At 49.2% G+C, this 27,442-nt stretch overlaps 1 protein-coding gene across 2 annotated transcripts in view; it reads right to left on the bottom strand.

Annotated features, from left to right (window-relative positions):
* Positions 1-27,442, bottom strand: part of GRIK4 (glutamate ionotropic receptor kainate type subunit 4) — a 498,615-nt gene that overhangs the window by 321,429 nt on the left and 149,744 nt on the right. For both annotated transcript variants that reach the window (XM_086338321.1, XM_086338322.1), the window contains exon 2: positions 17,740-17,871. In XM_086338321.1, coding sequence (XP_086194447.1) covers positions 17,740-17,821 — 82 coding nt within the window. In that variant the 5' untranslated portion in view covers positions 17,822-17,871. The remainder of the gene's footprint in view (positions 1-17,739; positions 17,872-27,442) is intronic.

Genomic DNA, 27,442 nt, shown 5'->3' with positions numbered 1-27,442 from the left:
CCAACACCTCCACTCCCACCAGAATGTTCCAGGCTCCTTGCTGTTCTGTCTCAGGATGAGTAACTTAGCTCATGTAGTCCCATTTCCTGCCCCAGGGTCCCCATTTTCAAAGTCACAGGGTATACAGTCCCAAGGGGCACAAACACCTTCTTCATGGCAGCCGGGGGTAAGACTTGAGTCATTCATTCATTCATTCCACCAATGTTTACTGAACACCTGCTATGAGCAGGTGTCTGGAGGGCAGGATGCCTGATGGCAAGTGTTCACAGGGCAGGGATGGAAATGGGGGCGTGATGATGAAGGCTGGGGCTGTCTGGATGGTCTGCAGCCCGCCTGCGAAGGCTTCAGGTGCCCCGGAAAGGCACTTCTTGAGCCTCCCCCCATTACAGCCCTCCTTAGATATTGGGGGCGGGGGCGTGGAGGTGCTATGGCTTCCAATCCTTGGGCACCAGGGCCCAGAAGTGCCCTGGCCCCCACCACCTCCACCTTCAGATGCCCTGGTGGCCTCACCCTGAGGCTTGGGCAAGGAAGCAGAGGAAGCTTTACTCAACATCTTGAACCTCCCACTTCCTGCCCAAACCCAGTGGTCCACTCCAGGTGGTCCCCCGTGGCCCTGGGCACAGCATGCCCTGGAGACTGCTGGCAGTGCATCCTAAGCACCCCAGGAGAGCACAGGGGAAGTCAAGAACTCCAGTCTCTGTACTCTTTCCAGGCCTCAGGGACACGATTTCCATTCTCTTCATGGACTGTTTACTCAAAAAGTTAAGCTTAGGCAAAAGAGGGAACTTCCCCCATGGCTCAGCAGGTAAAGAATCCGCCGGCAACGCAGGAGACACAGGAGACGTGGATTTGATTCCTGGATTGGGAAGATCCCCTGGAGGAGGAAATGGCAACCCACTCCAATATTCTTGCCTAAAAAACCCATGGACAGAGGAGCCTGGCAGGATATAGTCCAAAGGATCACAAAGGGTTGGACTGAGCACATACGCAAGTAAAGAGGAGAGAACACTGGTTTTGAAGTAGGGCAGGGCAGTAATAATGAGTGTATGCTCTCCAGAGGCAGACAGGGTGTGGGTTTGAATGCTGGTTCCAGCCTCATACCAGCTGTGTGATCCTGGGTTACTTATTTACTCTCTGAGCCTCAGCTTTCTCATCTGTAAAATGGACATGATGGCAGAATTAAGTGATTTTGAACAGCATAGTCCCTGATACATAACCAAATATTTAATAATGTTATTATTATTTTAAGGCTAGATATTTCTGACTCCAAAAGTCCCAAGTCTTACTCTCTTACTTTACACTCTTCTTTCCCTTTTAGAGTGTCCTCTCCAACTCCCATCTCCACTCCCTCTATTTCAAAGGGTTGTTCACCCTTTAAAAAAAAATACTCCTGGGACTTCCTGTAGTACAGTGGTGAAGACTCAGTGATTCCACTGCAGGGGGTGTGGGTTTGATCCCTGGTCAGGGAACCAAGATGCTGCATCCTATGCAATGTGGACAATAATATTAATAATTTAAAAACACTCCTGGCAGAGCCTGTCACCTGGTCACCAGTCAAGCCACCTTCACTCTTCTTCCCCTGGGGCACTGTGCTGATCTTACAAGGCAGGGACCCTCTGGGCCCCTCTCCTTGGCACCTTCCTGGGAGAGAAGCACCAGATACATTTAACAGGGCAGGATAAATAGCAATAATAATATATGTTCAGCCATTAGCCACATAAGTAATCAAAGATCACTACCATATGATTCCTGGTTAAACATCATTTGGAATCTAATAAATAGGCGGCTATAAATAAAGGCAACGAGCAGATTCGTCCCCTCCGAGCAGCGCAGCCTCTGCTCTTATTTTTAGCCTAAAGGTGCCTTCAGCGCTACTCGTGTGGTTCAATTTTAAGTTAATTTCTCTCTCTTCAATGTCTGCAAAGGAAACCTGCAAGGGCAGGAGGGGGCAACGAGGGGGGCTCAGGCTTGGCGTCTGCCTTCTGCTTCTCTAAAGAAATTAAGGAACTCCCATCTGCCAATGAAGGGTAGACGGGTTCAATCCCTGGTCTGGGAAGAATTCACATGCCCTGGGGCAACTGAGCTTGGGTACCGCAACTCCTGAGCCTATGTGCCGCAACTACCGAAGCCCTCGAGCCTACAGCCCGTGCTCCACAGCACAAGAAGCCACTGCAGTGAGAGAGTACACCCCTGCCTGCCGCAAACAAAGAAAGCTGCACATGGGAATGAAGACCCAGTGCAGCCAAAAAGAGAGAGAGAGAGAAAGAAATCCAAGTGGCCTAGGGGTCTTGGGTAGACCTCCTTCATGGTCACCTTCTTCCCACTCCTCCCAGGGGTTCCTTGAAGGGAGTACAGTGGGTGCAAGAATGAGAAGCACCTAGTGTGACAGACAGAGCACAGGTTTGGGGCCAAAGAAGTCTGGGTTCAAATCCAGGGTCTTCTATGTTCCGCATGGGGGACCTCAATCCCTCCAAGCCTTGGATTCTATACCTACAGACCAGGCATCATCCAACCCACCTCTGAAGACTGTTGCAAAACCTAAATTATATAATTTATAGTCAGTGATGGGCACATATTAGATGCTCAGTGCACATGAATGTCATTCCAGCCCCTGGATACAGTCCTTGAAAGTGATGGGCCGCCGTCCTTTCATTAGATGGAAACAGGTGACATGTCAAGAAGGCAAAAAGCCCAAAGTGCCGACGACCATTGCTTAACTCTGGAACTAGCCCGTTAGCACTCAAGGCCTTTCTGCTTTATGCTACCCTGGAGTTCCTTCATGTCTGAGTCTTGCCTTTTCATATTAGAACCTTAACAACAAAATACCCTGTTCCCAGTATTTCCCACAGAGCCTCAGCCCACTGCAGGGCACTATCAGCGTTAAATAAGGACCAAGAGAAACAAGCTGGATCAGCCTTAAAGCCCAGGTTTCCTAACTCCTGACCCATGGCAGTATCTTCTAATATCACATGCTTTCCTAAAACACCAGAGGATCTGTCCCTTTCTGGAAGGATGACAAGCAGAGTAAGAGAAAGTCTGCTGAGACTCTGGGGGGACATAATTCTTTCCTGGCCCCACGGCAGGAAATAAACACATCACTCCAAGCCAAGCCCAGCAGAGCCCATGTGACGTGGCCTCAGATAACACTCTACTTGGAGGTTACTCCTTTGGAACCCTGACACGTTAAATCACCGTGATGAAGAGCTTCCCGTTACACAGTCCCTTTGTGACTCTCTCTCTCTCCTGTGGCACAGTCTCAGTGACAGTCATGTGGCTGTCCTGCCGGGTTCCCTCTGCCCATCGAGGAAACGCATCCACTTCAGGGCTCTGGGCTGTCTGGTTCTCATGCAGAATGGTTGACCATAACAGGAGTCAGGCAATAGGGTCACGGGTTGGCCTGGGGCCAGTTTCCAAGCGCAAGTGTGGTCCCCTGCACACAGCTCTGCTCATGAGAAAGCTTTCAAGAGGCTTAGGCTCCTATCTTGGAAGCTATCCAAACAGAAGAACAGAATAATGGCCCCCAAAGATGTCCATGTCCTAATCCCCAGAGTCTCCCACCGTGTTACTTTCCAGGGCAGAACAGACTCTGCAGATGTCATTAAGGTTCCAGACCTTGAGATGGGGAGATTATCCTGGATCATCTCAGCATGCTCAGTATAATCTGATGAGTTCTTAAAATTGGAGAACATTTCCTTGGCTGAGGTCAGGGAGCTGTGATGTGAGAATGAAGTGACCCAGAACTTTGAGAATGGAAGAAGGGGGCCATGAGCCAAGGCATGCAGCACTCGGGAAGCTGGGAACAGGCTCTGCTGACAGCCAGTAATAAAACAAGAACCTTGATTTTGTGACTGCAAGGAATTGAATTCTGTCAACAATCAAAATGAGCAGGAAATGAATTCTCCCCTAGAGCCTCCAAGAAGGATCACAGTCCTGCTGACATCTTAGTTTTAGCTCAGCCTGACTTCTGACCATAAATTAATACACTTGTCTGGATTGAGCCACTGAGTTTGTGGTAATTTGTGATGGCAGCAGGAGAAAGCTATAGTAATAATAACTATGGTAGAACTACTTTTAATAACTACTATTTATTGAACTACTAACTATCAGGCACTGTGCTATCCATTTTGGATACATTATCATACATAAATCTCAGTATATAGGGTGTATATAACTACCCCATTATCTAGTAGAAAACAGAGGCTAAATAATTTGCCCAAGGTCACACACTAATTCAATTTCAAATTTGTATGTCAATAAAGCCCAATTCCATTTAACAGCCCTGCAATGCCACCCAGAATTACGCCTGCCATAATGTTGGGCAAACTACTGTTTTTTTAAAGAAACAAAAGAAAGGGAATTAATATTGTCTAAATATTACTAGATGCTACAAACCATGGATGGTACATATGATATTACATATCTCTTTTCATTTAATATGATAACCTCCTCCTATGGGAAAGCATTATCTCCAGCTTACAGATGGGAAACTGAGCATGAAAAAGGTTGAATAATTTGCCTAAAGGAACATGGTTAGTAACAGAGAGTCACACCCATGGATTTTTAATTCGAGGCTGCCTTGTCCATGATGCTGAGGATATGAATACGTGAATGTGAACCCCAAGCTCCCCGAGATGAACATACTTATGACTTCATGGTAAGACAGGCACTGAATCAAGATCCAAAATGAAGCCCGCCAGGCTGTCATCACAAGCCGACAGCAACAGCCCCCTGCCCACCCCCCAGGAGCGGTCCTGCCCAGAGGCCAGTATTACTCTCTGGTAGATAATTCCTGGGCTTCCCTTGTGGCTCAGCTGGTAAGATAATTCCTGGGCAGACAAGGAAGAAGTTGACTAAATATAGGGAGCACTCCAACGGGGGTGAATCCACAGATACTTATATTGACTTACATGCTATTTCATCTCCACCAACTCCACTCATTTCCATTTTAAATTCCTTTAGCACTCAAGGTTTTCCCAACTGGCTCTAAAAGGGAAATTGACATTAAAGGTAAAGGTCCCTTTATGTTCAGAAACCCCAAAGGCTCCAGGAAGAGCAGGGAGTGTCCCCACGATGGCCTTCAGAAAGCTCCCTGCTTCCCTGTCCGCTGGCCTGGGGCTTCCTGATGGCTGCCCAGAGGTACAGGGCCACCCACCGCCACTATGCTCCCCCACAGGCTGGGGTTGGTGCCTTTCTGGCAAGCCCTTAGCAGAGCTTCCTGTGGAGGTCCCCAGGGCTATCTACCTCCCTCTCCTGTCATCTCGGGGAAAATCCCTGTTCTTTCATCTGTGAGCTGAAAGCTCAAAGTCTCATGTTGTTAGATCCCTGGCACTGGGGGAAATTTATGAGTGTTGCCAGCAAAGTGGCATTCCCTCCCCTGCCTGTGTCACTGCCTGCTTGAAAGACCATGTTCTATAAAGGACGGAAAAGCACATCTTGGAAGAAACCACAGGGGTGACACAACTTGGGGAACCTCCCAGCACTTGCCTCCTTAACACAGATATCTTCAGACACAGGGCAACGTGCCGCCAGCTTTCAAAGAGCATCGGCTCTGGGGTCAAGAGCAAAGCCAGCCTGAGAGGAGCCGGGGCGGGGGAGGGGGCACGCCTCGCACAGACATAGGTGGAGACCTAGATGGGCTTTTTTTTTTTTTTTAACTGAAACACTGGTCAGTGCTTGGGTCTGACCAGGGGCTCTGAACCTGGAGACCAGACCCCATCAGGCTGGAGCACATGTGGGTGGTGGACAGGGAGTAGATGAGGGGAGTGCCTGTCTCTGATTTGGAGACCACATCCCACCTGGAAAGGAGAAAAGAGAAAACCCATATTCAGAGGGCAGTGACCAGCATGATGAGTAGAATCCAGATATTGAAACGGAAGCAACCATCAGAGGCACTCATGATGAATCTTTGAAAGAAAGGAGCTGCTGGGGGCTGTGAAATGACAGGGCTTCAGATCTGAGAGACGCCGTCGGCGGGAAGAGCACTAGGCCTGCTCTGTCAGCTCCTGAGAGACAGGCAGAGCTCACAGAGACAGACTGTGGCTCAACAGATAGGAAAACTGATCGTCAGAGCTCTTCAAAAGTGGAATGGGTTACCCTGGGGTTCCCTGGCCACCATCAAGATTCTGTGACTCTGAGGACAAGCAGACAGGCTGGGTCCAGCACTGGAATAATCTGTGGCAGACAAAAGGCAGGTACCCTGGTCAAAACTGGCAGCTTCAGGAAAGAGCTGGGAGCGGGTGGCTGGATCCTAGCTGGGAGGCTGGGTCCCAATTCACATCCCCAGACTCTAGGAAGACTGAGGCAAGCAAGGCCTGGCCACAGTCCCTGGGGGAAGCTCAGACACAGTCAAAATATGAGAGTGAGGTTTCAGAATTGATGACGAGACAGAAACTTGAGCCCTGCAGCAGCCGCACAGCTGGGAGAGGACTCTTAGTCAACAGCTCAGTGTTTGGATCTGAGGGACAAAGTAGGACCAGCAGCCAAGATTGGTTTTGATGCTGAGTCATTAACCTGCTGGCTTGGACTTCCTCAGTGGGATGGAGATTGGCCCCGGGACTTACGGTTTGCTGTAGGGGTCAGAGAACGGGGGGACAGGAAGCCAGCAGGGTCACTGCACTGTCCTTGTTTAGAGGAATGCTTGTTTAGAAGTGCTTTGCGAGTGGGACCATCTGCCTTCCAACAGCTTTCAAATTTGAAGCTCCTCAGGGACCTCCCTCAGGTCTGCATTGCTCACTCATTCAGTAGACATTTAGTGAGCACCTTCTGTGTACCCTGGAGGAGGAAACGGCAACCCAGTTCAGTATTCTTGCCTGGAAAATTCCACGGACAGAGAAGCCTGGTGGGCTACAGTTCATGGGGTCGCAAAGAGTCGGACAAGATTGATGAGCTAGGCAAGCTTCTGTGTACCAGGCACTGCCTTATATGCCAGGGAAACAGCAGAGAACAGAACAAAGGGCTTCAGTTGATGGGAAGATGCATAATAAACAGATAGGACCCAGTTTCTCAGATGGTGACAAGTGCTATTAAAAAAAAAAAAAAAGCAAGGAAGAGAGAGAAAGAGAAATGGTGGGCAGGGCATGACCTATAGGAAATGAGAGCATGAACCACATGCACACATCTAGGTGAAGATTATCCTAGGCAGAGAGGACACCAAGGAAGCCAGGGGGTGGAGGCTGGTATGGAGTGAGCAAGAGACAGAGGGTAAGGAATGAGGGGGAAAAGTAACAGAACAAGGGGGCAGATCATGGAGGATACCAAGGGAGGGACCCCAGAAGGACTCTTTCTTTTCCTCTGACTTGAGATGAGAAGGCATTGAAAGAACTGAGCAGAGGGCTGACATGATCCAGCTTATATTTTAAAAGAATCATCCTTGCTGCCATCCTGAGAAACAAAAGTGACAGGGCAAGAGAGAAGCAGAGAAAGCAGTAGGAAAGCTTTGCAGTGATCCAGGGAGACTACTATCTTGGAACAGGAAAGCCACAGCAGAGGTGGCCAGAAGGGGCTGGGTTCTGGAAGGTGCAGCAGACAGGATCTGCTGAAGGGGAGCATATGGGATATCAGAGAAAGATGGAATCAGGCATGACTCCAAGGGTTGGGACCTAAGTCCAAAGAGATAGGATGCCATCACCATATATGAAATGGAGGAGATGGTATGAGAAGCAGGCTTGAAGGGGAACATCCACAGCTCAAGTTTGGACACATCGAGTTTGAGTTTCTCTTAGACCTCCAAGAGGGGATGTGGAGTAGGCATATAAGTCTGAAGTTATGGGGAGACGTCAGAATTGGAGATGACATTGCAGAGTTGTAGCATCAAAAGCTGCTGGATGAGATCACTAGGCAGTGGGTGGAAAGAGAAGAGGTCTAAGGACAGAACCCTGGGGCACATATGTATTCAGAGGTTGGAGACAGGAGAAGGAAATAGCAAAAGAGACTGGGAGCTAGTGAGGGAGGGTAAGCACCAAGGAGTGTGACCCAGAAGCCAAGAGAAAGAAGCGTTTCCAGGAAGAGGGAGTGAATGCTGCAGGTGAAATGAGTCCTGGAGACAGGGGATTGGATGAGGCCATGGAGGCACCGTGGGTGGGAGTGAAAATCTGATGGGAGAGAGTCCTAAGGATTAGGTAAGAGAGGAGAAGAAATGGAGACAGCTTTGCATGAGAATTCTTTTGCAGTTTCTCTGCAATGGGAAGAAGAGAAATGGAGTTTCGCTGAAGAAGGATGTGGGGCTAAGGGAGGTTTTTAAGATGGGCAATCACTCAGATCCCCTAGCCAGTAGTGGGGACCATTACCTCAGGGGAAAATGCCCACGACACTGGAAAGGTAAAGAAGATAGAATCCAGCCTCTCAGGACGCTCTTAAGTTTGTGGGACAGATGGAATTCAAATAAGGTTTTTAAAATGTTTGCGAAACAGGCAGGGTGGACCAATGTCATCAGTGCAAGGCATGCGTGATGCGGTCAGCATGCATACCTCTTGCGCTCTGAGAATTCTAGAAGAGCTTCCCAAACTGGGTGCAGATTCTTGGCTCTTAGAAATACCTGAATTTAAAGCAGGATTTAGGAAAGGGGAAGGAAGATACAGCACTTGATGGAGGAGTGGAGAAGGATGCTCCAGGCAGGGGAAGGTCAAGAGATGGACACAGGGTGGCCTAACAGGGCCATTCCCAGTAACAGGCATCTCTTTCCAGCACTTAATACATGCCTGACACTTTTCTAAGTGCTCTGTAGGTAGTGGTAGTAGTAGTTTAGTCACTAAGTTGTGTCCAACTCTTGCAATCCCATGGACTGTAGCCCACCAGGCTCCTGTCCATGGGATTTCCCAGGCAACAATACTGGGTTGTCAATTCCTTCTCCAGGGGATCTTCCTGCATCTCCTGCATTGCAGGTGGGTTCTTTACCAACTGAGCCACCAGGGAACTCATTGAATTCTCATAAACATATGAGGAAGCAACTACTGTCATCCATGCCATACTGAAGAAATTGAAGCACCAAGAAACTGAGTTGTCTCCCAAAGTCACACAACTAGTAAACGGTGGTGCTCACATCCAAACCCAGGTTAGAGCCCAGGATCCAGCATCCAGCTCTACTTTATGCTGGAGGCTTCCCAGGCCAACCCCAGTGCCATGTGGAACACAGCAGGCTCCATGGTGTCCAGTGAGCTTGGAATGGCCATGGAAGGCACCCGGTGAGTCAGGAGAGAGTGGGCTGAGGGGGGAGGGAAATACGTAAGAGACCCTCTCAAGGGCTGCATCAGGTGCTCACCCACCCCAGTTAGGTTGGCTTTCCTCCTGAATCTAGCATGGTGGCGATGCCTCCTGGCCGGGGTTTGGATAAGGTCCCCCTTCATCACCCATCTGCTGAGGCCGGACTCAATGAGCAGGCTCCTCCCTCTGGACCACGCCCCTCATCGATGTGGGCTAAAGGGGTTCCGGAGCTGCCACGAGCTTATCGGCCCCTAACCCAGCTCAATGGGAAGAAACACACACCAAAAAGATACAGAATGGCTGCTGGGTGACCAGGCATGCCTGCAGCCCTTGTCCAGCCGATATGGAATGCGTGCCCCCGCATCCAGACTAATGAGAGCTAAGTGTGACCGCTGTCTCGCCTGCAGCTGAGCCGCGAGGCTGTGAGTGGGATTCGTGCCTCCCGCCCACTCGGGCTCGCACACACCCAGGCACTTGGTTGAGAGCTGGCAGCGGCCACCGCCATCACCCGCGCATCTCTGACTCCTCAGCAGTGGCCACGGGGAGAAAAGAAACGTCCAGGCAGGGCTACACCAACCGAGCAAGCAGAACTAGTAGGGCTTCCCTTCTTATCCTGCTTAAGCAACTGTGGCCGAATGGGGTCATGGCTTAAATCGGGCAGATGGCTGCCTCCATTCTAAGCTCTGGTGAGTGGCTGTTAATGAGAACACAATGATAATGGGCTGCCTCCCTCATAGTATGAGAACAGACCAAAGGCTGCAGTATTCTAGCACAGTATCCCAGCTTGGAAAGGGTCCTAAAGGTAAGAGGTCCAGCCCCCGCTCCACCCCCCCCCCCCCCCCCCCCCCCCGCCCCCATGATGCTGAAATCTCTGTCCAGCCCAGCTGTGGTCATCTCCAGCTGTGAGGACCTCAGCATCAGAACCCATCCCATCTGTTGGATAAGCATTTTTCTACACCAAACCCAAATCTCTCTCCATGATTTCCACCTCCCCCTGAAACAACACATTCCCCCCACACCCTCCCGCCAAAATAGAGCTAATGACTCAGTCCCCATCCCAAGACTCTTGTAAACCACTTTGCAGGGCTGGAGACAGGTTTTTGAAATTCTGACAAAATATCACCATGCCAGTTCTCTCAAATCATGTATGTCTCTGCCAGGTAGGGCTTCCTCTGGCAGAGCAGCAGATAGTGTGGGTCATCGCGTAGGGGCCATATGAGACCCTGGGGAAACCAGGCCCTTCAAGCACCCGTGAACATAGGAAGGCATGCACCAAAATTATTTGGAAATCAGCTCTATGATGCATGGCTTTGAGTTAGGAAAAAATAACCCCCTCCCTTGTCTCTAATACCACTGCCACTGGGGCCTTTCCGAGTTTCCTTCCGGAGATTCATCCTGATACGCTTAAGAAAACACGATGTTTCCTGCCATCACCGGCCTGTTTGCTTTAGTCAGTCTGATTTCTTAAGGTCTTAGGTGTTGGCACGCTGGCCCTTGTGGCTTTCAGTCTTACCCATAGAGAATGTACAGTCAGAGGGGAGGATGGGGTAAATTCGGAGAGTACAACTGACATATATACACTACCCTGTGTACATAGACAGCAAGTGGGAAGCTTCTGCGGAGCACAGGGAGCTCAGCTCAGTGCTCTGTGATGACCTAAAGAGGTGGGATGGAGCGGGGTGGGAGGGAGGCTCGAGAGGGAGGAGATGTATGTACACATGCAGCTGATTCACTTTGTTGTACAGTAGAAACTAATAGAACATTGTAAAATAATCATACCCCAATTAAAAAAAAAATGTACTGCGGGACTTTCCTGCAGGTTCAGTGGTTAGGACTCCGAGCTTCCACTGCAGGGGGCATAGGTTCAACCCTTGGTCAGGGAACTAAGATCCTGCATGCCACTCAACCAAAAAAAAAAAAGAGAGAAGAGAGAGAACACACTAACAGGTTATTCAGGACTCTGCCACCTAGGCTGCCCTCCAACTTGACTCAAGAGGTCCCCTTTGTCCCCGCCCAGATGTCCTCCCCTCTCTTTCCTTTGGAGGCTACCACTCCGCTGCATGAGAGCTGGGCAAGCCACAGACTCCGTGAGCCTCAGACTCCTCTTCTACGAGATGTGTCTACTTCTATCTACCTGGCAGGTTGTTGCGGAAACTGAATTAACACATGTCAGCCACCTGACGTGAAATGCCGACTCATTGGAAAAGACCCTGATGATGGGGAAGATTGAAGATAAAAGGAGAAGAAGGTGACAGAGGATAAGATGGTTGACTAGCATCACTGACTCAAGGACACGGACTTGGGCAAACCACAGGAGATGGTAAGGGACAGGGGGGCCTGGTGTGCTGCAGTCCATGGCTCACAAAGAGTCGGACACAACCTAGGGCCTGAACCAAAACAACAAAGAGCGTGTTATACAGCGTAAATCGTGGCATCGATGTCACCAGGCAGTTGGGAGTCAGGAGTCCTGGCACTGCCACAGTGGCCTTTGCCAACTTGCTCTGCCTTATGGGGACCCCAGTTTGTCTTATCTGTAAAATGGAGCATCTAGGCCTAATGCATCCCTTGCTTCCTCAGTGCAAGAGACTATGGCCAGAGGCTGCAGCTCACAGATGGGCTCTGGAAAGCTTGAGAGAGAGGATACACGTCCTGACAGTATCCAATGCAGTGCTCCTGGCGGAAGACCAAGCCACAAGCAAAGACAGAGGACGCTGCAAGGCACTCTGGCCTGGAATACCTTTATAACCAAGCCTCCTTCATCCCTCTGAAGAGGCAGGGGTAGCAGGGGTGGGAAGGAAGGAGAGGAGAGACAGCCCCGAGCGAGCACGCATGCGGGCAGACGCTCTAAAGGACTGCTTTCAGCAAAATAGTTGCTCTCCTAAATACATATTTTGGACACTTAGGGTTAAATAAAATTGGTTGACATTTCTGAGCACTGACCAACATCTGGGAGAAGAGAGATTAGAAAACTGACAGGTCAGTTCAAGATTCAAAACTCATCGTTAGATAATTCATCCAGCAGTTCCTAAGCACCTTTCATGGGCCAGGCACTGTGCTAGACTCAGGAACACAGACATAATAACAAAGACCCTGATCCCCTAAGGTGGTCATTAGGGGAGGGATTTGTGTCCCAGAAAGCTTTGTCCATGGATTCTCTCTCTAGATGACAGATGAAGGAGAAAGCCATCAATTTGTATTTGTCCCTAATGTGAAAGACCAACTGATTGGGTGACTCAATTGGGAAAAGAGATGAAGAGTTACACGCTGATCAAAATTTCATAAATCAAATCACATGATCACATCACACATTATGCAGGGAAGCCCACTACTCAAAAAGCCCCATGCTATGTCCTCTGAAAGACACAGCATTCCACTGGTATATTTGGATCTTAGTGGGGTCACTAAGAGTCGGACACGACTGAGCGACTTCACTTTCACTTTTCACTTTCATGCATTGGAGAAGGAAATGGCAACCCACTCCAGTGTTCTTGCCTAGAGAATCCCAGGGACGGGGGCGCCTGGTGGGCTGCCGTCTGTGGGGTTGCACAGAGTCGGACACGACTAAAGCGACTTAGCAGCAGCAGCAGCAGCAGTGTCCGATATATTTAACACACAGCAGAACAGGGTAAGAAAACCGGTGCATTTTATTCCCCTGCTTACCTCCCCCAATTCTCTTATTATCTTCATCTTCATAACATCTGAATGTTCTGTGTTAAACATTCTCTCTGCAGGACTTGGAGCTCATTGAGGGAAACCAATTCAGTGAAAAATGGGAATTGTAAAGTGCTTGGGGTCCTAGTAAGACAGAGTGTCGAATAAATCCAAGCTCTTGCTGCTCGACCTCACAGGGAAACCTTAAACAAGAGATTCAACTGCTACAATAACCTGTTGATGTCTGGCGCCACCCACACTGAGCAGAACTCTGTACCACCCTGATCGAGCCTCTCAGATCCCCAGGCCTCAGTTTCCTCATCTGTCTGATGGACTTTGGGCCCTTAGGAAATTATTTGGGAGTTAAAAACAAAAAAAGAGTGAGAGCCTATAAAAGCAATAATGATTCCATCTTTCAATCCCTTTACCAGATAGAACACAATACATTTTATGTGACTGCTGTGATAATGGAATATCCCCAATGTCTCCAGGGCTGTAGAGCTGCAGTAGAGCAAAGCGGAAAGAGAAGCTTTGGAGACAGACAGGTTTGCATTTCAGTCTCTCTGTGACCTTAGTTATTTAAGCTCCCTGAGCCTCTGTTTCTTCATCTATAACTTTGGATCATTAATTCTGACGTGAAGATTGCCTGAAATATGTGAAACACCCAGCACAGTACCTGGAAGAAAGTGAGGTCTTTCCAAGTGGGAATTATTATGGGGATTATTATTATTTAGCACCATATCCTCAGTTGTTGGCACACAGCAATCAATAAATACTTGCTGAGTGGACTCATGAATGAATAGGTGAATCCCTATTTTTACCATTACAGCTAACACTTGCCTTAGAACTCAATCAGGATCTCCAGTCCATTCCTCTTCTCTCTTTTAAGTAAGACAGATAGATGAACATTTTCTCTTTCTCCTCTTTCTCCTTTTTTTTCTACTTCCTCCAATAAGTCTACCTCTTTAAGCACAGGGAAAAGCTGACTCATTGGAAAAGACCCTGACGCTGGGAAAGAGCAAGGGCAAGAGGAGAAGGGGACGACAGAGGATGAGATGGCTGGATGGCATCACTGATTCAATGGATTTGAGTTTGAGCAAGCTCAGGGAGATAATGAAAGACAGGGAAGCCTGGCGTGCTGCAGTTCATGGGGTCGTGAAGAGCTGGACACGACTTAGCGACTGAACAACAACAACAAAGGCTGGAAGAAACTAAAACAATGATGCGGAGCATGTTTTGAGGGAACCACATCTTGCAAGGATCACAAACCCATCCACCTACCCCTTCACTGAGCTTGTGTGACACACTTGCACACATCAAGTGTGAGGGCCTGTGTCACGTTGTCCATCTCCCTTGGAAGCCAAACTCTGGTGGGAAAATGCCATAATAATCAGAGTACAACCCAGTGAATGATGGAACAGGGGAATGGGAGAATGGTTGGGCAAAGATGATCTAACCCTAGGAAGGACGGGAAAGGAGTCTGAGGAGGAAGGGCTATTTACACCAGTGATATTGGTGGTGCAAAAGGGGGAAAAGGAGGAGGGGAGGGGAGAGGAGGAGCTGGAGAAGTCGCTTTTTTTTTCCAGGCAGAGAAAATGGAATGCAAGGAAGAGATCTTCAGGCCCAGAAGAGGAATGAGAAAATCCCAGAGTAAACCTCCCTAGTATATGGCACATTCACTTAACAGTGAGTAGTCGTGTGGCTAACATAAGTGACCAGGGAAGGAGTAACAGACGGCTAGCGGGAAAGCCTCACATTCATTCAGCTGACAAATACTGAGTTCCTAATGAGTCTGGGGGCAAGATTTGCTAATATCAGAAACGGGATGGGAGGAAACGAAGAGACAAGGACCTTCACCTGCTGTTGAAGGTGACTCTGCTTCCCCAGTGGCTTAGGGAGCCCACTGGTGGGCAATGGAGGGGACACTGCAAGAGGAGTCAGGAGACCAGGCCCTAGGACTGACTGCCACCAGCTCCGCCCCCATGAGCCCTGTGACCTTGGCCAAACCGCCACCCCTGTGGGTCTCCCTCCCCATCTGCGAAATGAGCAGGTTGGAAAATGGGATCTGCAGAATCCTTTGTGGCTTTAAGATATAATGATGATCCCTTTAAGTAATGGAGGGCTCTAGAGATGGGGAGGGGAGGTCTTCTCAAGGCATTTATTAACTTGTGGCTCCCACAGTCATCACTCAGAGGACCCAGAGGGACAGAAGCAAAATCAAAAGACATTTCCAGAAGATAGATGACTGAAGCGGGCTGACAGATGTGTGAGAGTTTGGGGAATTTATGCGGGCAGCTTCACCATCATAAATAAAATCCCTTTCTCTTACCCAAAACCTCATTGGGTCGGGGCAGGGGGGTAAACACCGGACCCTGTAATAGACAATTTGGCTGTATCTCCCGCCCCGTGCCTCACTTGAATGAAAAACAGCAGTCCCAAGGCAGGGTAATGGGCTCGGCGCCTCTTTACAAGCATCCATATTGTCACCAGCCGTCACGCGGGGCTGGAGATGGAGCAGGCGGGACCATTTATCTCCGAGATCCCTGGTCTCTTCATTCAGTCTCGCTCTCACAGCCATCTACATTGAGTCTGGGGGTTTGGGAGGAACTCCAGAAGAATCAAATGTGGGGAGAGTGACCCCTGGGAAAAGGGAAGGAGCAGCAGCCCCTCCCTTTTCCAAGAGGCTCTGGAGGCCTTGGGGGACCTGGCGCCATCAACACTGGTCCAGACCATCGGTGCAGAAGGCTGCCTGCTGCTCAGCTACTTGCGTTTTCCTGACCTACTTCTCTCCTCATCCCTGCCCTACTCCAGATCCCCTCCGGAGTCCGAGTAATTAGCATCTTTTCATCCATAAAGCTCCTGGCTCCCAGGATAACCAAGGAGACAGCAAAACAAGCCCGGGCATTGCTGTTTTGGTTTTTCTTTACTTTTCTCTCTCTTTCTTGACTTCACTCAGCTTCCTGGACTCTGCAGGAGATCAGGCTCGGTCTGACCTTGTCCACCAGCATGGCCCCTGGCTGGAAATCAGCTGGACGTGGCCTGGCATGAACCACAACCAGCACCAGCAGAGCGGACGGAACTGGACAAGCATCGTTCCAAGTGTGGGGATGGGAGCACAGGGGTCCCTTGGAAGCCCTCCCCTGTCGCACAGCAGGCCAGACAGGGATCTGTCAGCTTCACTTTCTGCTTTCCCTCCGAGGGAACAAGTGTCAAGAGAGCCAAGGCCGCAAGGCGCTACTGATTCCGGCTCAGTCTCTTTCCGCTTCCCATTAGCGACAAATGGAAATTGATGGGTTACCGCTTCATCCACTCATTTAGAGGAGAAGAAAACCTCACAGCAAATGCTGAATAACTGGAGGCATCTTATAAATTAAGCATCTTAAGGATATGAACCGTTTTGCATTGCTGCTAAGCAGAATTAAATTAGGTTTTGAAGTTTCAGTAGAAGTGAATGGGGAAGAGGGAGGAAAGGGTTTGTTTTTAATTCCTTTTTTCAAGTGTGCAGGGTGGTGAGCCAAGGGCAGGATGAGGGGAAGGACTGAGTCACTGGTCCTCATTTCTGATTCCAATTAGCTGTCTCTGGCATATCCATGGAGAAATATGTCTGTGTGCCCACGACACAGCATGGAGCAACTTGGGGGCCTCAAACTTAGGCTCTGTGATGCCTGGCCTGGCCAGAGCCTCCTGACCACCCATCACCACCATCATGCCAATGTCTGGGACCTTAGAACCAGTCCTAACTGCACTAGAGGAGTTCAGGAGCTTTAGGCCAAGTCCCTGGGATTCTATATCATAGTCTTCATTCTAGAACAGCCTCTAACCCTTTCAGGTTCAAGTTTAGGATCTCGGATCCTGCCTTGTGCATAGTATCCACTTTCGCCATCCCCACCCCAGTCTAGACAGAGAGGCCTCAGGTGGGCACCTGCCCAGATAACCTACTTGGTGTTTAGGTGCTTCTAAGGCTGTTGCTTGGCCTTGCCCAGGGGTCCTGCTGTTGGACTGGTCTTCTTGTGACCAACACACCTGCCTGGATTCCTCACTGCTGTGCCCCAGCTACCTGTCCACACTGACTCCCTTCCCCATATACAAGTACACAACCCAGTCCCCAACATCCCACGTCTGTCCCAGGCCATCAGCTGACCACACAGTGTCTGCTGGACCGGACTGTCTGTCCCTGCAGCTGGAGTGTTCTCAGTACCCAGATCACCAGTGCTCCACTGGTGGAGCAACGCCTGCAGTTAAGCAGCTTTGCTCAGTCTTGGAGGTGTTGGAGGGCAGGGGAGGCCGTGGATGTTTCAGGCATTTCTGAACCCTGGAAAGAGCCAAGCCTTCTGCCAGGCACAGGGGTGCTGATGGACCATCAATAGCAGTGCCTGCCTATAACTAGAAGGAGCACCCCCACGGCAGCAAGGGCAAGGGACAGAGCGGGTGGACATATGTCCCTGAAGTGGCCTGTTCTTCCTTCCCACAACCGGGCTAGGGCAAGCAGACACCAAGGCCTTGCCAAGCAGCCAGGTCAGGGGCACAAAGAACACTTCATCTGAACACAGCCTCCAGGAAGACTTCTGGGATTGATCAGAGGAGAGAAGAGATGAGCTGTGCTCTGCTCTCTAGCTCTGGATTTGGAAGCCCCCCAGCCATTCCCACCCTGAGTCCATCACAGGCTGCAAGAGACACTTATCAGAATCTTTAGTTTCATCACAAGAGGAGCCAGGCAGCTTGAGCAGATCATAGCTGTGGGCCTGTCGGCTGCCCCACCACTGCCACCCCTGCCCCAGCCAAACTCAGGAGGGCAGTGCAGGGTCAGATGTGCCTGGCAGACACCTGGGTGCAGGAGGGGCATTGCCCAGGGCTGGGCTGCCCCCAGGGTGCCACAGGGGCAGCGCTTACCGATCCTCAGGGAGTGTGGACTGCAGGCGACCATCACGAGCCACGTGGGAAGCAGCACCAAAGGCGCCCAGACGCGGGGCATCTTCTATAAATCCTCATGGAGCCCTCCGCTGGTCTGGGCATGACATAACTCTGCGGGGGAGGGGGAGAAGTGCGTGAGTCCCCGTGCTGGGAGCCACCCCTCCAGCACAGCAGCCTCCCCGAGTGGACAGCCTCAGTGAGGAGGACTGACGCTCCCTCCCCGAACCCCTGTGCCTGTAGGGGAGCTCCAGGCCGGCTCCAGGCCTTTGCCTTCCCCGCTCTGCCCAGGCTCACAGAAGCCTCAGGTTCTAAAGCCATCCTCCACCTTCATCTCCATCAAATCAGGGGCAGGCAGTGTGACTGTGGCCAAATGCTTCATAGTGAAAAGTGAGGTCGCTCAGTCATGTCTGACACTGTGCAACCCCATAGACAGCTGGCCACCAAGCTCCTCTGTCCACAGGATTCTCTAGGCAAGAATACTGGAGTAGGTTGCCAATTCCTTCTCCAATATAGGCAAAAGACTAGAACAAACATTTCACTAACAATATATCCAAAGTTTCGGAGCACACTTGGAAAAGTACTAGGGAAAATGCAATTATAAATCTCAATACGTTATCACTATACACTCACCAGGACTTCCCTGGTGGCTCAGCGGTAAAGAATCTGCCTGCAGTGCAGGAGATGCGGGTTCAATCCCTGAGTTGAGAAGATCCCCTGGAGAAGGAAATGACAACCCACTCCAATATTCTCATTTGGGAAATCCTATGGACAGAGGAGCCTGGCAGGATTAGTCCATGGGGTCACAAAAAAAGCCAGACACTATTTAGTGACTAAAACAACATACACTGACCAGAACGCCTTAGAAAAATGATACTACAAAGTGTTGGCAAAGATGTGGAGCAACTAGAACCCTCCTACAGTGTCACTGGGAATGTAACTTGACGTAACTGTTGTGGAAAACTGGTCTATTAGAGCTTAACATGTATGCTAATATCCAGCAACTCCATAGGTATTTCTAATAGAAATGTGTGATACACTCACCAGAGACATACTAGAATGTTCACAGGGGTGCTCTTTGGATTTCCCTAAACTGGAAACTACCCAGATGTCCAGCAGCAGGATGGAGGAATGTAGTGTCCGATCACACAAGGGAATACAACTTGGAAATGAAGATGAACAGTCAACAACTCCATGCACCTACGTGATGAATCTCACAGACATAAGGTTGAGTAGAAGAAACCAGGTACAAAAGAGCATTTACCGCATGATTCTATCTAAAAGCAGACAAAACCACCGTGTGCTATAAGAAGTCCAGTTAGTGATGACCCCTGCAGGAGGGTGGTGACCAAAATGGGCCACGGGGCCTCAGCATCTTCTGAGGATGCTGGTGATGTCCTGTGTCTTATTCCAGATGCTAAGCAAAGTGTGCTCAGTTTGTGAAATCAGTCGAGCTGTATATATGCTAATGATAATGTTCACTTTTCTGTATGTGTGTATGTGCATTACACTTGGTAAAGCTTTTGTTTTATGACATCCCCCCTTCCCACGGCAGCTCATGTTGCAGCCTAACCCAGCACCTTGCATCTTCCTGCACACAACTCCGCCCCTCTGCCTGGAGTGTGCTCCTTTCCCCGCACCTTGCCAGGTGCCAGAATCGGGTGCCTCTCTACCCACTCCTAGCAGCCTCTAGTGGCTCTGATGGCAAAATGTTTTCCTCTATTGCCCCTGTCTCTCTGGGTTCAGCGTGGGCTTCTCCAGGGCCAGACCACTCCCAGTTTTACTGCTGTATCCCTTGAGGCTACTTATACCAATAGGTGCACAAGACATATTTGTTCAATGGATGGAAGGTCTCAAGCCACTGACTGATATAAGGAGACAGAGGGAAATAAAGGATAAAGATTGGAGCAAAGACAACTTTGCTGTTGGCAAATCAGGCTCAGAATCTTTGTCTTTTAGTTCACTGGTGCTGGGACTTCCCTGGTGCTCTATTGGCTAAGGTTCTGCACTCATAATGCAGGGGGCCCAAGCTGGACCATAAAGAAGACTGAGTGCTGAAGAACTGTGGTGCTGGAGAAGACTCTTGAGAGTCCCTTGGACTGCAAGGAGATCAAACCAGTCCATCCTAAAGGAAATCAATCCTGAATATTCATTGGAAGGACTGATGCTGAAGCTGAAGTTCTAATACTTTGGCCACCTGATGTGAAGAGCTGACTCATTAGAAAAGACCCTGATGCTGGGAAAGATTGAAGGCAGGAGGAAAAGGGGATGACAGAAGACGAGATGTTTGGATGGAATCAACGACTAATGGACATGAGTTTGAGCAAGCTCCGGGAGATGTGAAGGACAAGGAAGTGCTGCAGTCCATGCGGTCACAAAGAGTTGGACACAACTGAGCGACTGAACAACAAAGGCAGGGGGCTCAGGTTCAATTCCTGGTCAGGGAACTAGATTCCACATGACACAGCTAAGACCAAATAATGATGCAGCCAAATAAATAATTTAACTAAATATTAATTCATGGGTGTTAGTGCAGGAAGAGATGAAAGCAACCATGATCTCAAGGGAAGCTTGGCGTTCTTACTCATTGTGGGTAAGGTTGACTACGGAGTGACTGTCTTCCCACTAGAATTCAAGCTCAGTGGAGGTGGGGCTGGAACAGAAATCCTGTTTCTCTGTCATCTCAGGGCCCAGAACTGTGCCTGGCATATATTACAGCCTCAATAAATTCGCATCGAGTGGAAAATGAATAGGCTGTCAAAGATGGAAGAACCGTAAAAATCTTGCTAGGCTATATAAAAGTAATACTAAATATAATCGTTTCTGTCAAATGCCTTCCATTTATGCCTGGTCAGCCCACTGCACAATAATTATTATGCAGACCGCTAAATAGGTGTCAGATTAGCCTGTGTAAATTTTATTTGATGACAGAACTATACTCAATCCATGAAGCCTGATGGCCATTATTCATGACCCCAAAGGCTGGCTGATCCTGGAGACCACATGTAAGGACAATGGCTCAGGTCCTCTGCTGCTCTTGGGCAAAGTGATGAGAAATAATCTCCCCCAAAACCTTACAGGAATAAAAAGCACCAACATGACACAAGTTGGTAAAGCAAAAGGGTTTGCAAAATTTTTTCCATAATCTTTATCTTATTTAATCACAAAACAAGTTCTGTTACTAACAAGGAAGCTGAGCTCAAGAAAGGTGCCTAGTTCAAGGTAACACAGCTGTTACTAGGGAAAGCCAGGGCTAAGCCAGGATTCAGACTCCGCTGGGTAGTCGTCTGTCACGTACTTGTTTGCGTATGAGAGCAGATCGTGAAGCTTCTGAATTCTTTATCCAAAAACACAAGGAAAGTTGAGGTCTTATTTTCAATTTATATGAATCTGGTCTTAGAACTTAATGACATAGCCTTTATCAACTGAAAATATTTCCATAATTTAAAGATAAATTTTTTTTCTAGCAATAGAGCATCCAGCCCCTTTTCCCACTAACATCATCCCTAGAGAGTTCCACCTCCACCCATGAGTTATTACCACTGGCATGGTGTGGCTTCTAAATTAGAATCTCAAGCCCAGAACACCTATACTGAGATAGCCGCCTCCTGAAATCTCCACCTGGACGTCCCACAGCCCTCCAGACACACCTAGTCCTAAAAAGGAGGACTCCTCTCCACCGACCCCACCATCTGTTTCTCCTCCTACATTCTCCTTCCCAGTGGATGGCACCACGATCCATTAGTCACCCAAGTCAGAAAGCAGAGAGTCACTGTAGAGTTCTACTTCCCCACACTCCACATCGACTCAGTCACCAAGTCCCAATGGCTCCGTCACTTTCTCTCCATCACCATCAATCTGCTCCAGTCCAGACATCCACCAGCAACAACCAGGACTCTGTGATAGCAGCCATCTCCGTCTCTCTCCCTCTGGTCTTTCCCTCTCCATTGGGTCTCCAGTGAGTGGCCAGAAAAGTGAAATAAAAGTGTTATTCACTCAGTCGTATCCAACTCTTTGTGACCCCATGAACTACAGCCCCACCAAGCTCCTCAGTCCATGGAATTTTCCAGGCAAGAATATTGGAGTGGGTTGCCATTCCCTTCTCCAGGGGATCTTCCTGACCCAGGGATCAAACCCGGGTCTCCTGAATTGCAAATAGATTCTTTACCATCTGAGTCACCTGATCTTTACCATCTGAGCCACCTGAATGAGCATCCGGGAGTTCTTACCAAACTGCGAACTTGATAATGACACACCCCAGCCCCAAAGTCTACCACAGCTCTCCACTGCATCAAGAATCAAAGGCAAACTTAACTCCAACAGATAAACCCTTCAAGATCTGGTTCCTCTTTCTTTCTTTCTTTTTTTTTGTTTTATATTTTTGACCATGCTGGGTCTTCATTGCTTTGCTGGCTTTCTCTAGCTGTGGTGAGCGGACCCTACTCTCTAATTGCGGTATGAGAGTTTCTCATTGCAGTGGCTTCTCTTGTTGCGGAGCACAGATTCTAGGGCAAGTGGGCTTCAGTAGTTGGGGCTCCCAGGCTCTAGAGCACAAGCTCAATAGTTGTGGCACTCGGGCTTAGTTGCTCCATGGAATGTGGGATCTTCCCAGACCAGAGATCAAACCAGAGTCTCCTGATTGGCTGAAGGATTCTTTACCACTGATCCACCAGGGAAGCTCTGGTTCCTGTCTTCTTGTCTTTACCCTCAACTCCACTGCAGCCGATCCTCAGCAGAGCTCAATCTCCAACTTGCCTCAGCACCCACCCTCTGCCTGTGCACAGGCTGCAGTCTCGCCCCGTGATGGCCTGCACACTGTGTCTTCCAGGCTCACTGCATTACCTCCCCTCTGAGGCTTTCTGTGATCCCTTTCCCATCTGCTGCTACCGCATCTGGAACATTCCTCGTTAGGACACGTACTCTGCTCATGATGATGCCTCCTGTCTCCCCACAGAACTGTCAGCTGTGACACCGGGACCGTAGCCAGCACCAGCACACTATCTGGCACACAGTAGGTGCTCTATTAGTACTGGCTGAATGAAATCAATGAACAGAGGGCATCAAAAGGCATTTTCTGAGTTTATGCCAAGATGAAATAAATTCTCAGTCTGACTTGTACGTTTTATGTTTTGTACATTCACTGTAGTTAATACAAACAATCTAAGCAGACAGAATGCTCTAGATCCAGGCATAGGATCATCATGTCGATATATGTTGAAAGGAGGAAAGTGAAAGTGAAAAGTTAGCCTCTCAGTCGTGTCTGATTCTTTGTGACCCCATGGACTGTAGCCTGCAGGCTCCTCTGTCCATGGGATTTCCCAGGCAAGAAGACTGAAAAGGGGAGGGAAACGTTTATTGTCCTTTACTTCTGAGGTTGGGGCTTGGACTGCCAGCCACAGTTCTTACACAAGTTGAGTCCTGCACTGTCATACAGCGGCTATACACCATGAGCAAGTGAGTTAACTTCTCCGAACCTCAACCTGTTCATTCATAACATGGGGATGATAGAAATGTGTCCGTGTTCAGTCACTAAGTCGTGTTCGACTCTTTACAACCCCATGGACTGTAGCCTTCCAGGCTCCCCTGTTCACAGGCTTTCCCAGGTGAGAATACTGGAGTGGGTTGTCATTTCCTTCTCCAGGGGATCTTCCCAACCCAGGGATGGAACCTGAGTCTCCTGCATTGTCAGGCGGATTATTTACCACTGAATCACCAGGGAAGCTCAATGATAAAAGCACCCTCACAGAATCATTAGGAGGAGTGATGCTAAGATGCTTATCCTGTACTTCTCAGAGTAATTAACTGTTCATGGCTATTATACTAACTCTATAAGATGATATTGCATACCACTTCACAGATGTGGAAACTGAGGCTCGAGGAGGATCAATCACTAACCCAAGGTCATGCAACTAAAGCAGTCGTGCTGAAGTTCAAATTCAAGACCGTCTAACCCCATGTGATCACAGATCCCAGGCTCCTCGTTCAACTAGAGTTGAATACAAAGGCACTGGCAGAATTTAAGTCCAAAGCAGGCTGATACAAATATGGCTTCTAATTTCTGAAGGCCTCTGATAGATCTTTCCCAGGCAATTTGAGAACGCTGTTCTTGACACCCTAGAGCACTCATGCCAACCCTAACAAGTGCACAGTTAGGGCCCAGCACGGAAGGAGGCCAGGTCAGATCTGCTGTGCTCCTTAAGGAGGGAACCTCCTGAGCAGCTCCACCCCTTGGAGCCTGTTTCCTCATTGGTAACATGGGGATATGAATGCCTACCTCATGGGGTGACTGGCACCAGGAGAGCAGGGAACATGTAAGAATTTTCCACCTGCATCCCCAGTGTCTAGCACAGGCTGCCCCACAGTGTGAAAGTGTTAGACGCTCACTGGTTTCCAACTCTTTATGACCCCATGAACTGTCCCGCCAGGCTCCTCTGTCCATGGGATTTTCCAGGCAAGAATACTGGAGTGAGTTGCCATTTCCTCCTCCAGGGGATCTTCCCAGCCCAAGGATCAAACCTAGGTCTCCTGCATTACAGGCTGATTCCTTACCATCTGAGCCACCAGGGAAGCCTCAAAAATATCTGTTGAAATTATGAAATAATTCATTCAGGTTATAGACATGGAAAAGGTTCTGTGGGCGTGAATTATTTCCTAATGAGTTACTTTCAGAGTCCTTGCCCAGAAAGAAAATGTAGTGTTCGGGTGCAGCTCCTCCACGAGCATGCTCAGCTCTCCTGCTCCAGCCCTTCAGCCCCCACCTGCACAGCACAGGAAGTATCACCCCACACACTGATTGCATCCTGCCCCATGAGCACTTGAGAGACGTGCTGTGGAATCAGACTGGCGGTTGAGGCTTCTGCGGTCTCATCCCTGCTTCAGCATTTACCTGCCCAGGATGTTTCCTGACCCAAACGCCAGAAATCAGTTGCTGTTCAGTCACTCAGTTGTGTCCAACTCTTTGTGACCCCATGAACTGCAGCACACCAGGCTTCCCTGTCCTTCTCCATCTCCCAGAGTTTGCTCAAACTCATGTGCATTGAGTCAATGATGCCATCCAACCATCTCATTTTCTGCTCCCCCTTTTCTCCTCTTGCCCTCAGTCCTTCCCAGCATCAGAGTCTTTTCCAGTGAGTCGGCTCTTTGCATCAGGTGGCCAAGCTACAGAGTTTCAGCTTCAGCACCAGCCCTTCCAATGAATATTCAGGACTGATTTCCTTTAGGATGGACTGGTTGGATCTCCTTGCTGTCCAAGGGACTCTCAAGAGTCTTCTCCAGCACCAACAACTCAAAAGCATCAATTCTTCAGCACTCAGAATTCTTTATGGTCCAACTTTCACATCCATAAATGACTACTGGAAAAACCATAGCTTTGACTCTACAGAGCTTTATCAGCAAAGTGATGTCTCTGCTTTTTAATACAATGATCAGAGGTCCCCAGTTTTTTTCAAAGGGGGCACCTAATTTCCATTGTTTCAGCATCTCAAGACTGCTCTGCTTCCTCAAGGTAGAAAATCCTCTCCTGTCTCTTTCAGACCTCAATGTCTCTAATCCTCTCTCTGGTGCTTGTATTTTATTTTTTTTAAGGTTTTTAATGTTTATTTTTACTTATTTATTTTGGCTGTGCTGGGTCTTAGTTGTGGCATGTGGGATCTAGTTCTCTGACCAGGGATGGAACCCAGGCCCCCTGCATTGGTAGCCAGAGTCTTAGCCACTAGGCCACTGGGAAGCCCTGGTGCTTGTATTTTTGAATGAAGCTCCATGAGAGCAGAGCCTTCTTCTTCACTGTTACACCTTCAGCACCTAGAACAGCACCCAGTGCAATGCCATTATAAATAAACATTAAGAAATGAGTGAATAAATGAATGGTTATTTAACTTGCATGTATTGATGCTCTCTCTCTGTTCCAGACTGTGCGTTCCTGGAAGGCAGGGGAGCATCATCTCTCTGGCATGTATCTTCCTGACACGTTTGTTATGATGCTCATCCTGAATAGAAGCTCCACGAATGTGTGCTGACTCTCAACCCACACTGGTTAACAGGCACAGACAGACACTGCCCAACTACAGCTCCTCGTGTCCCACGGTAAACGGTGTCTAGACTCCCTGACCCAGTTATGCTAAATGACCTCTCCTCTCCTGACTTGTCAGCGGTCCCTCTGCTGGTCTCTCTCATCCCCATAAGGCTATTACACCATCAATTCTGATTTTCTGGGGTGGGTCCAAGAGGAGGCTGACAGCCACTAGAGAATGTTTGGTGGTGGGAGGACAAAGGAAATCAGAGGGGCAGCCAGATTAATTACAGGTTTGCTCTCGACTCTGGGCAACAAGATCTTGATTACTCCTCACGATGCTCCAGCCTCCTCAAGACAAATGGACGTGTGATTCTCTGCTCTTCTGACTCCTCCAACAGAGAGAAACTCCCAACAGCAGCTAGCAGCTTGGATGGGATGGCACCCCAGGCCATGTGGCCTCCTTGGGGAGTCATCCTCTGTGACCTGATACCATGGGCAGCATGTGCTAAGCATCCCATCTCCCTGGCAACAAGTATGTGATGCTTGGATGCAGATCCTGTCCTGGGAGTCAGGGGCCTGGGTGTTCACTAGCTCTGAGCCTGTCTGAGCCTCAGTTTTCCATTTTGTAAAATAAGAGAGTCAGACCAATGATCTCTAAGGTTCTTTTAAACTCTGAGATTCTTCAGTTCTAGGAACTGTACTTTATGAGAACAGGTAACATTTACTAAATATTTGCTTTCTGGACTTCCCTGGTGGTCCAGTGGTTAAGAATCCACCTGCCGATGCACAAGACACAGGTTTGAGCCTTGGTCCAGGAAGATCCCACAAGCTGTGGGGCAACTAAACTTGTGCACCTAGAACCCATGTTCCACAACAAGAGAAGCCATCACAATGAGAAGCCCACGCACAACATCGAAGACCCAGGGTAGCCAAAAATAAATAAATACGTATATGTAAGTACATTTGCTTTCTATGTGCAAAGTACTATTTAAGATTTAATGCTCCTCAGAGTTCTGTGAGGCAGACACTCATCCCCCTTCCAATCCCCAGCAGACAAGGACCCCAAAGGTGGAGGGGTCAACTGGGACTTGCCAAGGTCACTCAGCTCATCGGTGGAAGAGCCAGGCCATGGCCCCAGCACCCCGTTCTCATCCACTGCTCTCTACACCTGCCTCCTCTAGGCACCCCAGAATCTGGCGCACAGTGGTACCTGAGGAGGTGTTAAAATGTGATGATAGTGATTATCACGATGTTGAAGAAGATGAGAAATGCAAATAGACCTGGGCCCATTTGCACACTTCGCCAGATCAGGGGCAGGCGGAGCCAGCAACACAGGAATGAGTCTAGGAGTGTCCTTTGGCAAAACGATCAGCCCCAACGTCCTCAGCCTTTAGGATTTACTACCAGGAGACGCTCTCAGGAGTTTGTGATGAGTTACAATATGGCACACCAGCCAGGGAGGCTTGGCATCAGCTGGACCAGGTCTGACGCATCAGGATAAACTAAAGTGGAAGGACTGTCCTGCCTGAGCCTGACTTTAGGGGAGGCATCCAAGGAGCAGGGCCCCTGGAGGTGTCTGCCAGCACTCAGAGCACACAACTGCGGAAGCAGGTCCCAATTCTTGGGCACTAATGAGTGAGCCGGGGGGACCCCAGTTTGCCTTCCCCTCCAAAC

The sequence above is a fragment of the Bos grunniens genome, chromosome 15, assembly GCF_055505025.1.
Source record: "Bos grunniens cultivar Pamir isolate PY7600 chromosome 15, Bosgru_T2T1.0, whole genome shotgun sequence".
Lineage (NCBI taxonomy): Eukaryota > Metazoa > Chordata > Mammalia > Artiodactyla > Bovidae > Bos > Bos grunniens.
The sequence above is the reverse complement of the archived record's forward strand: the minus strand, read 5'-3'. Positions and strand labels throughout refer to the sequence as shown.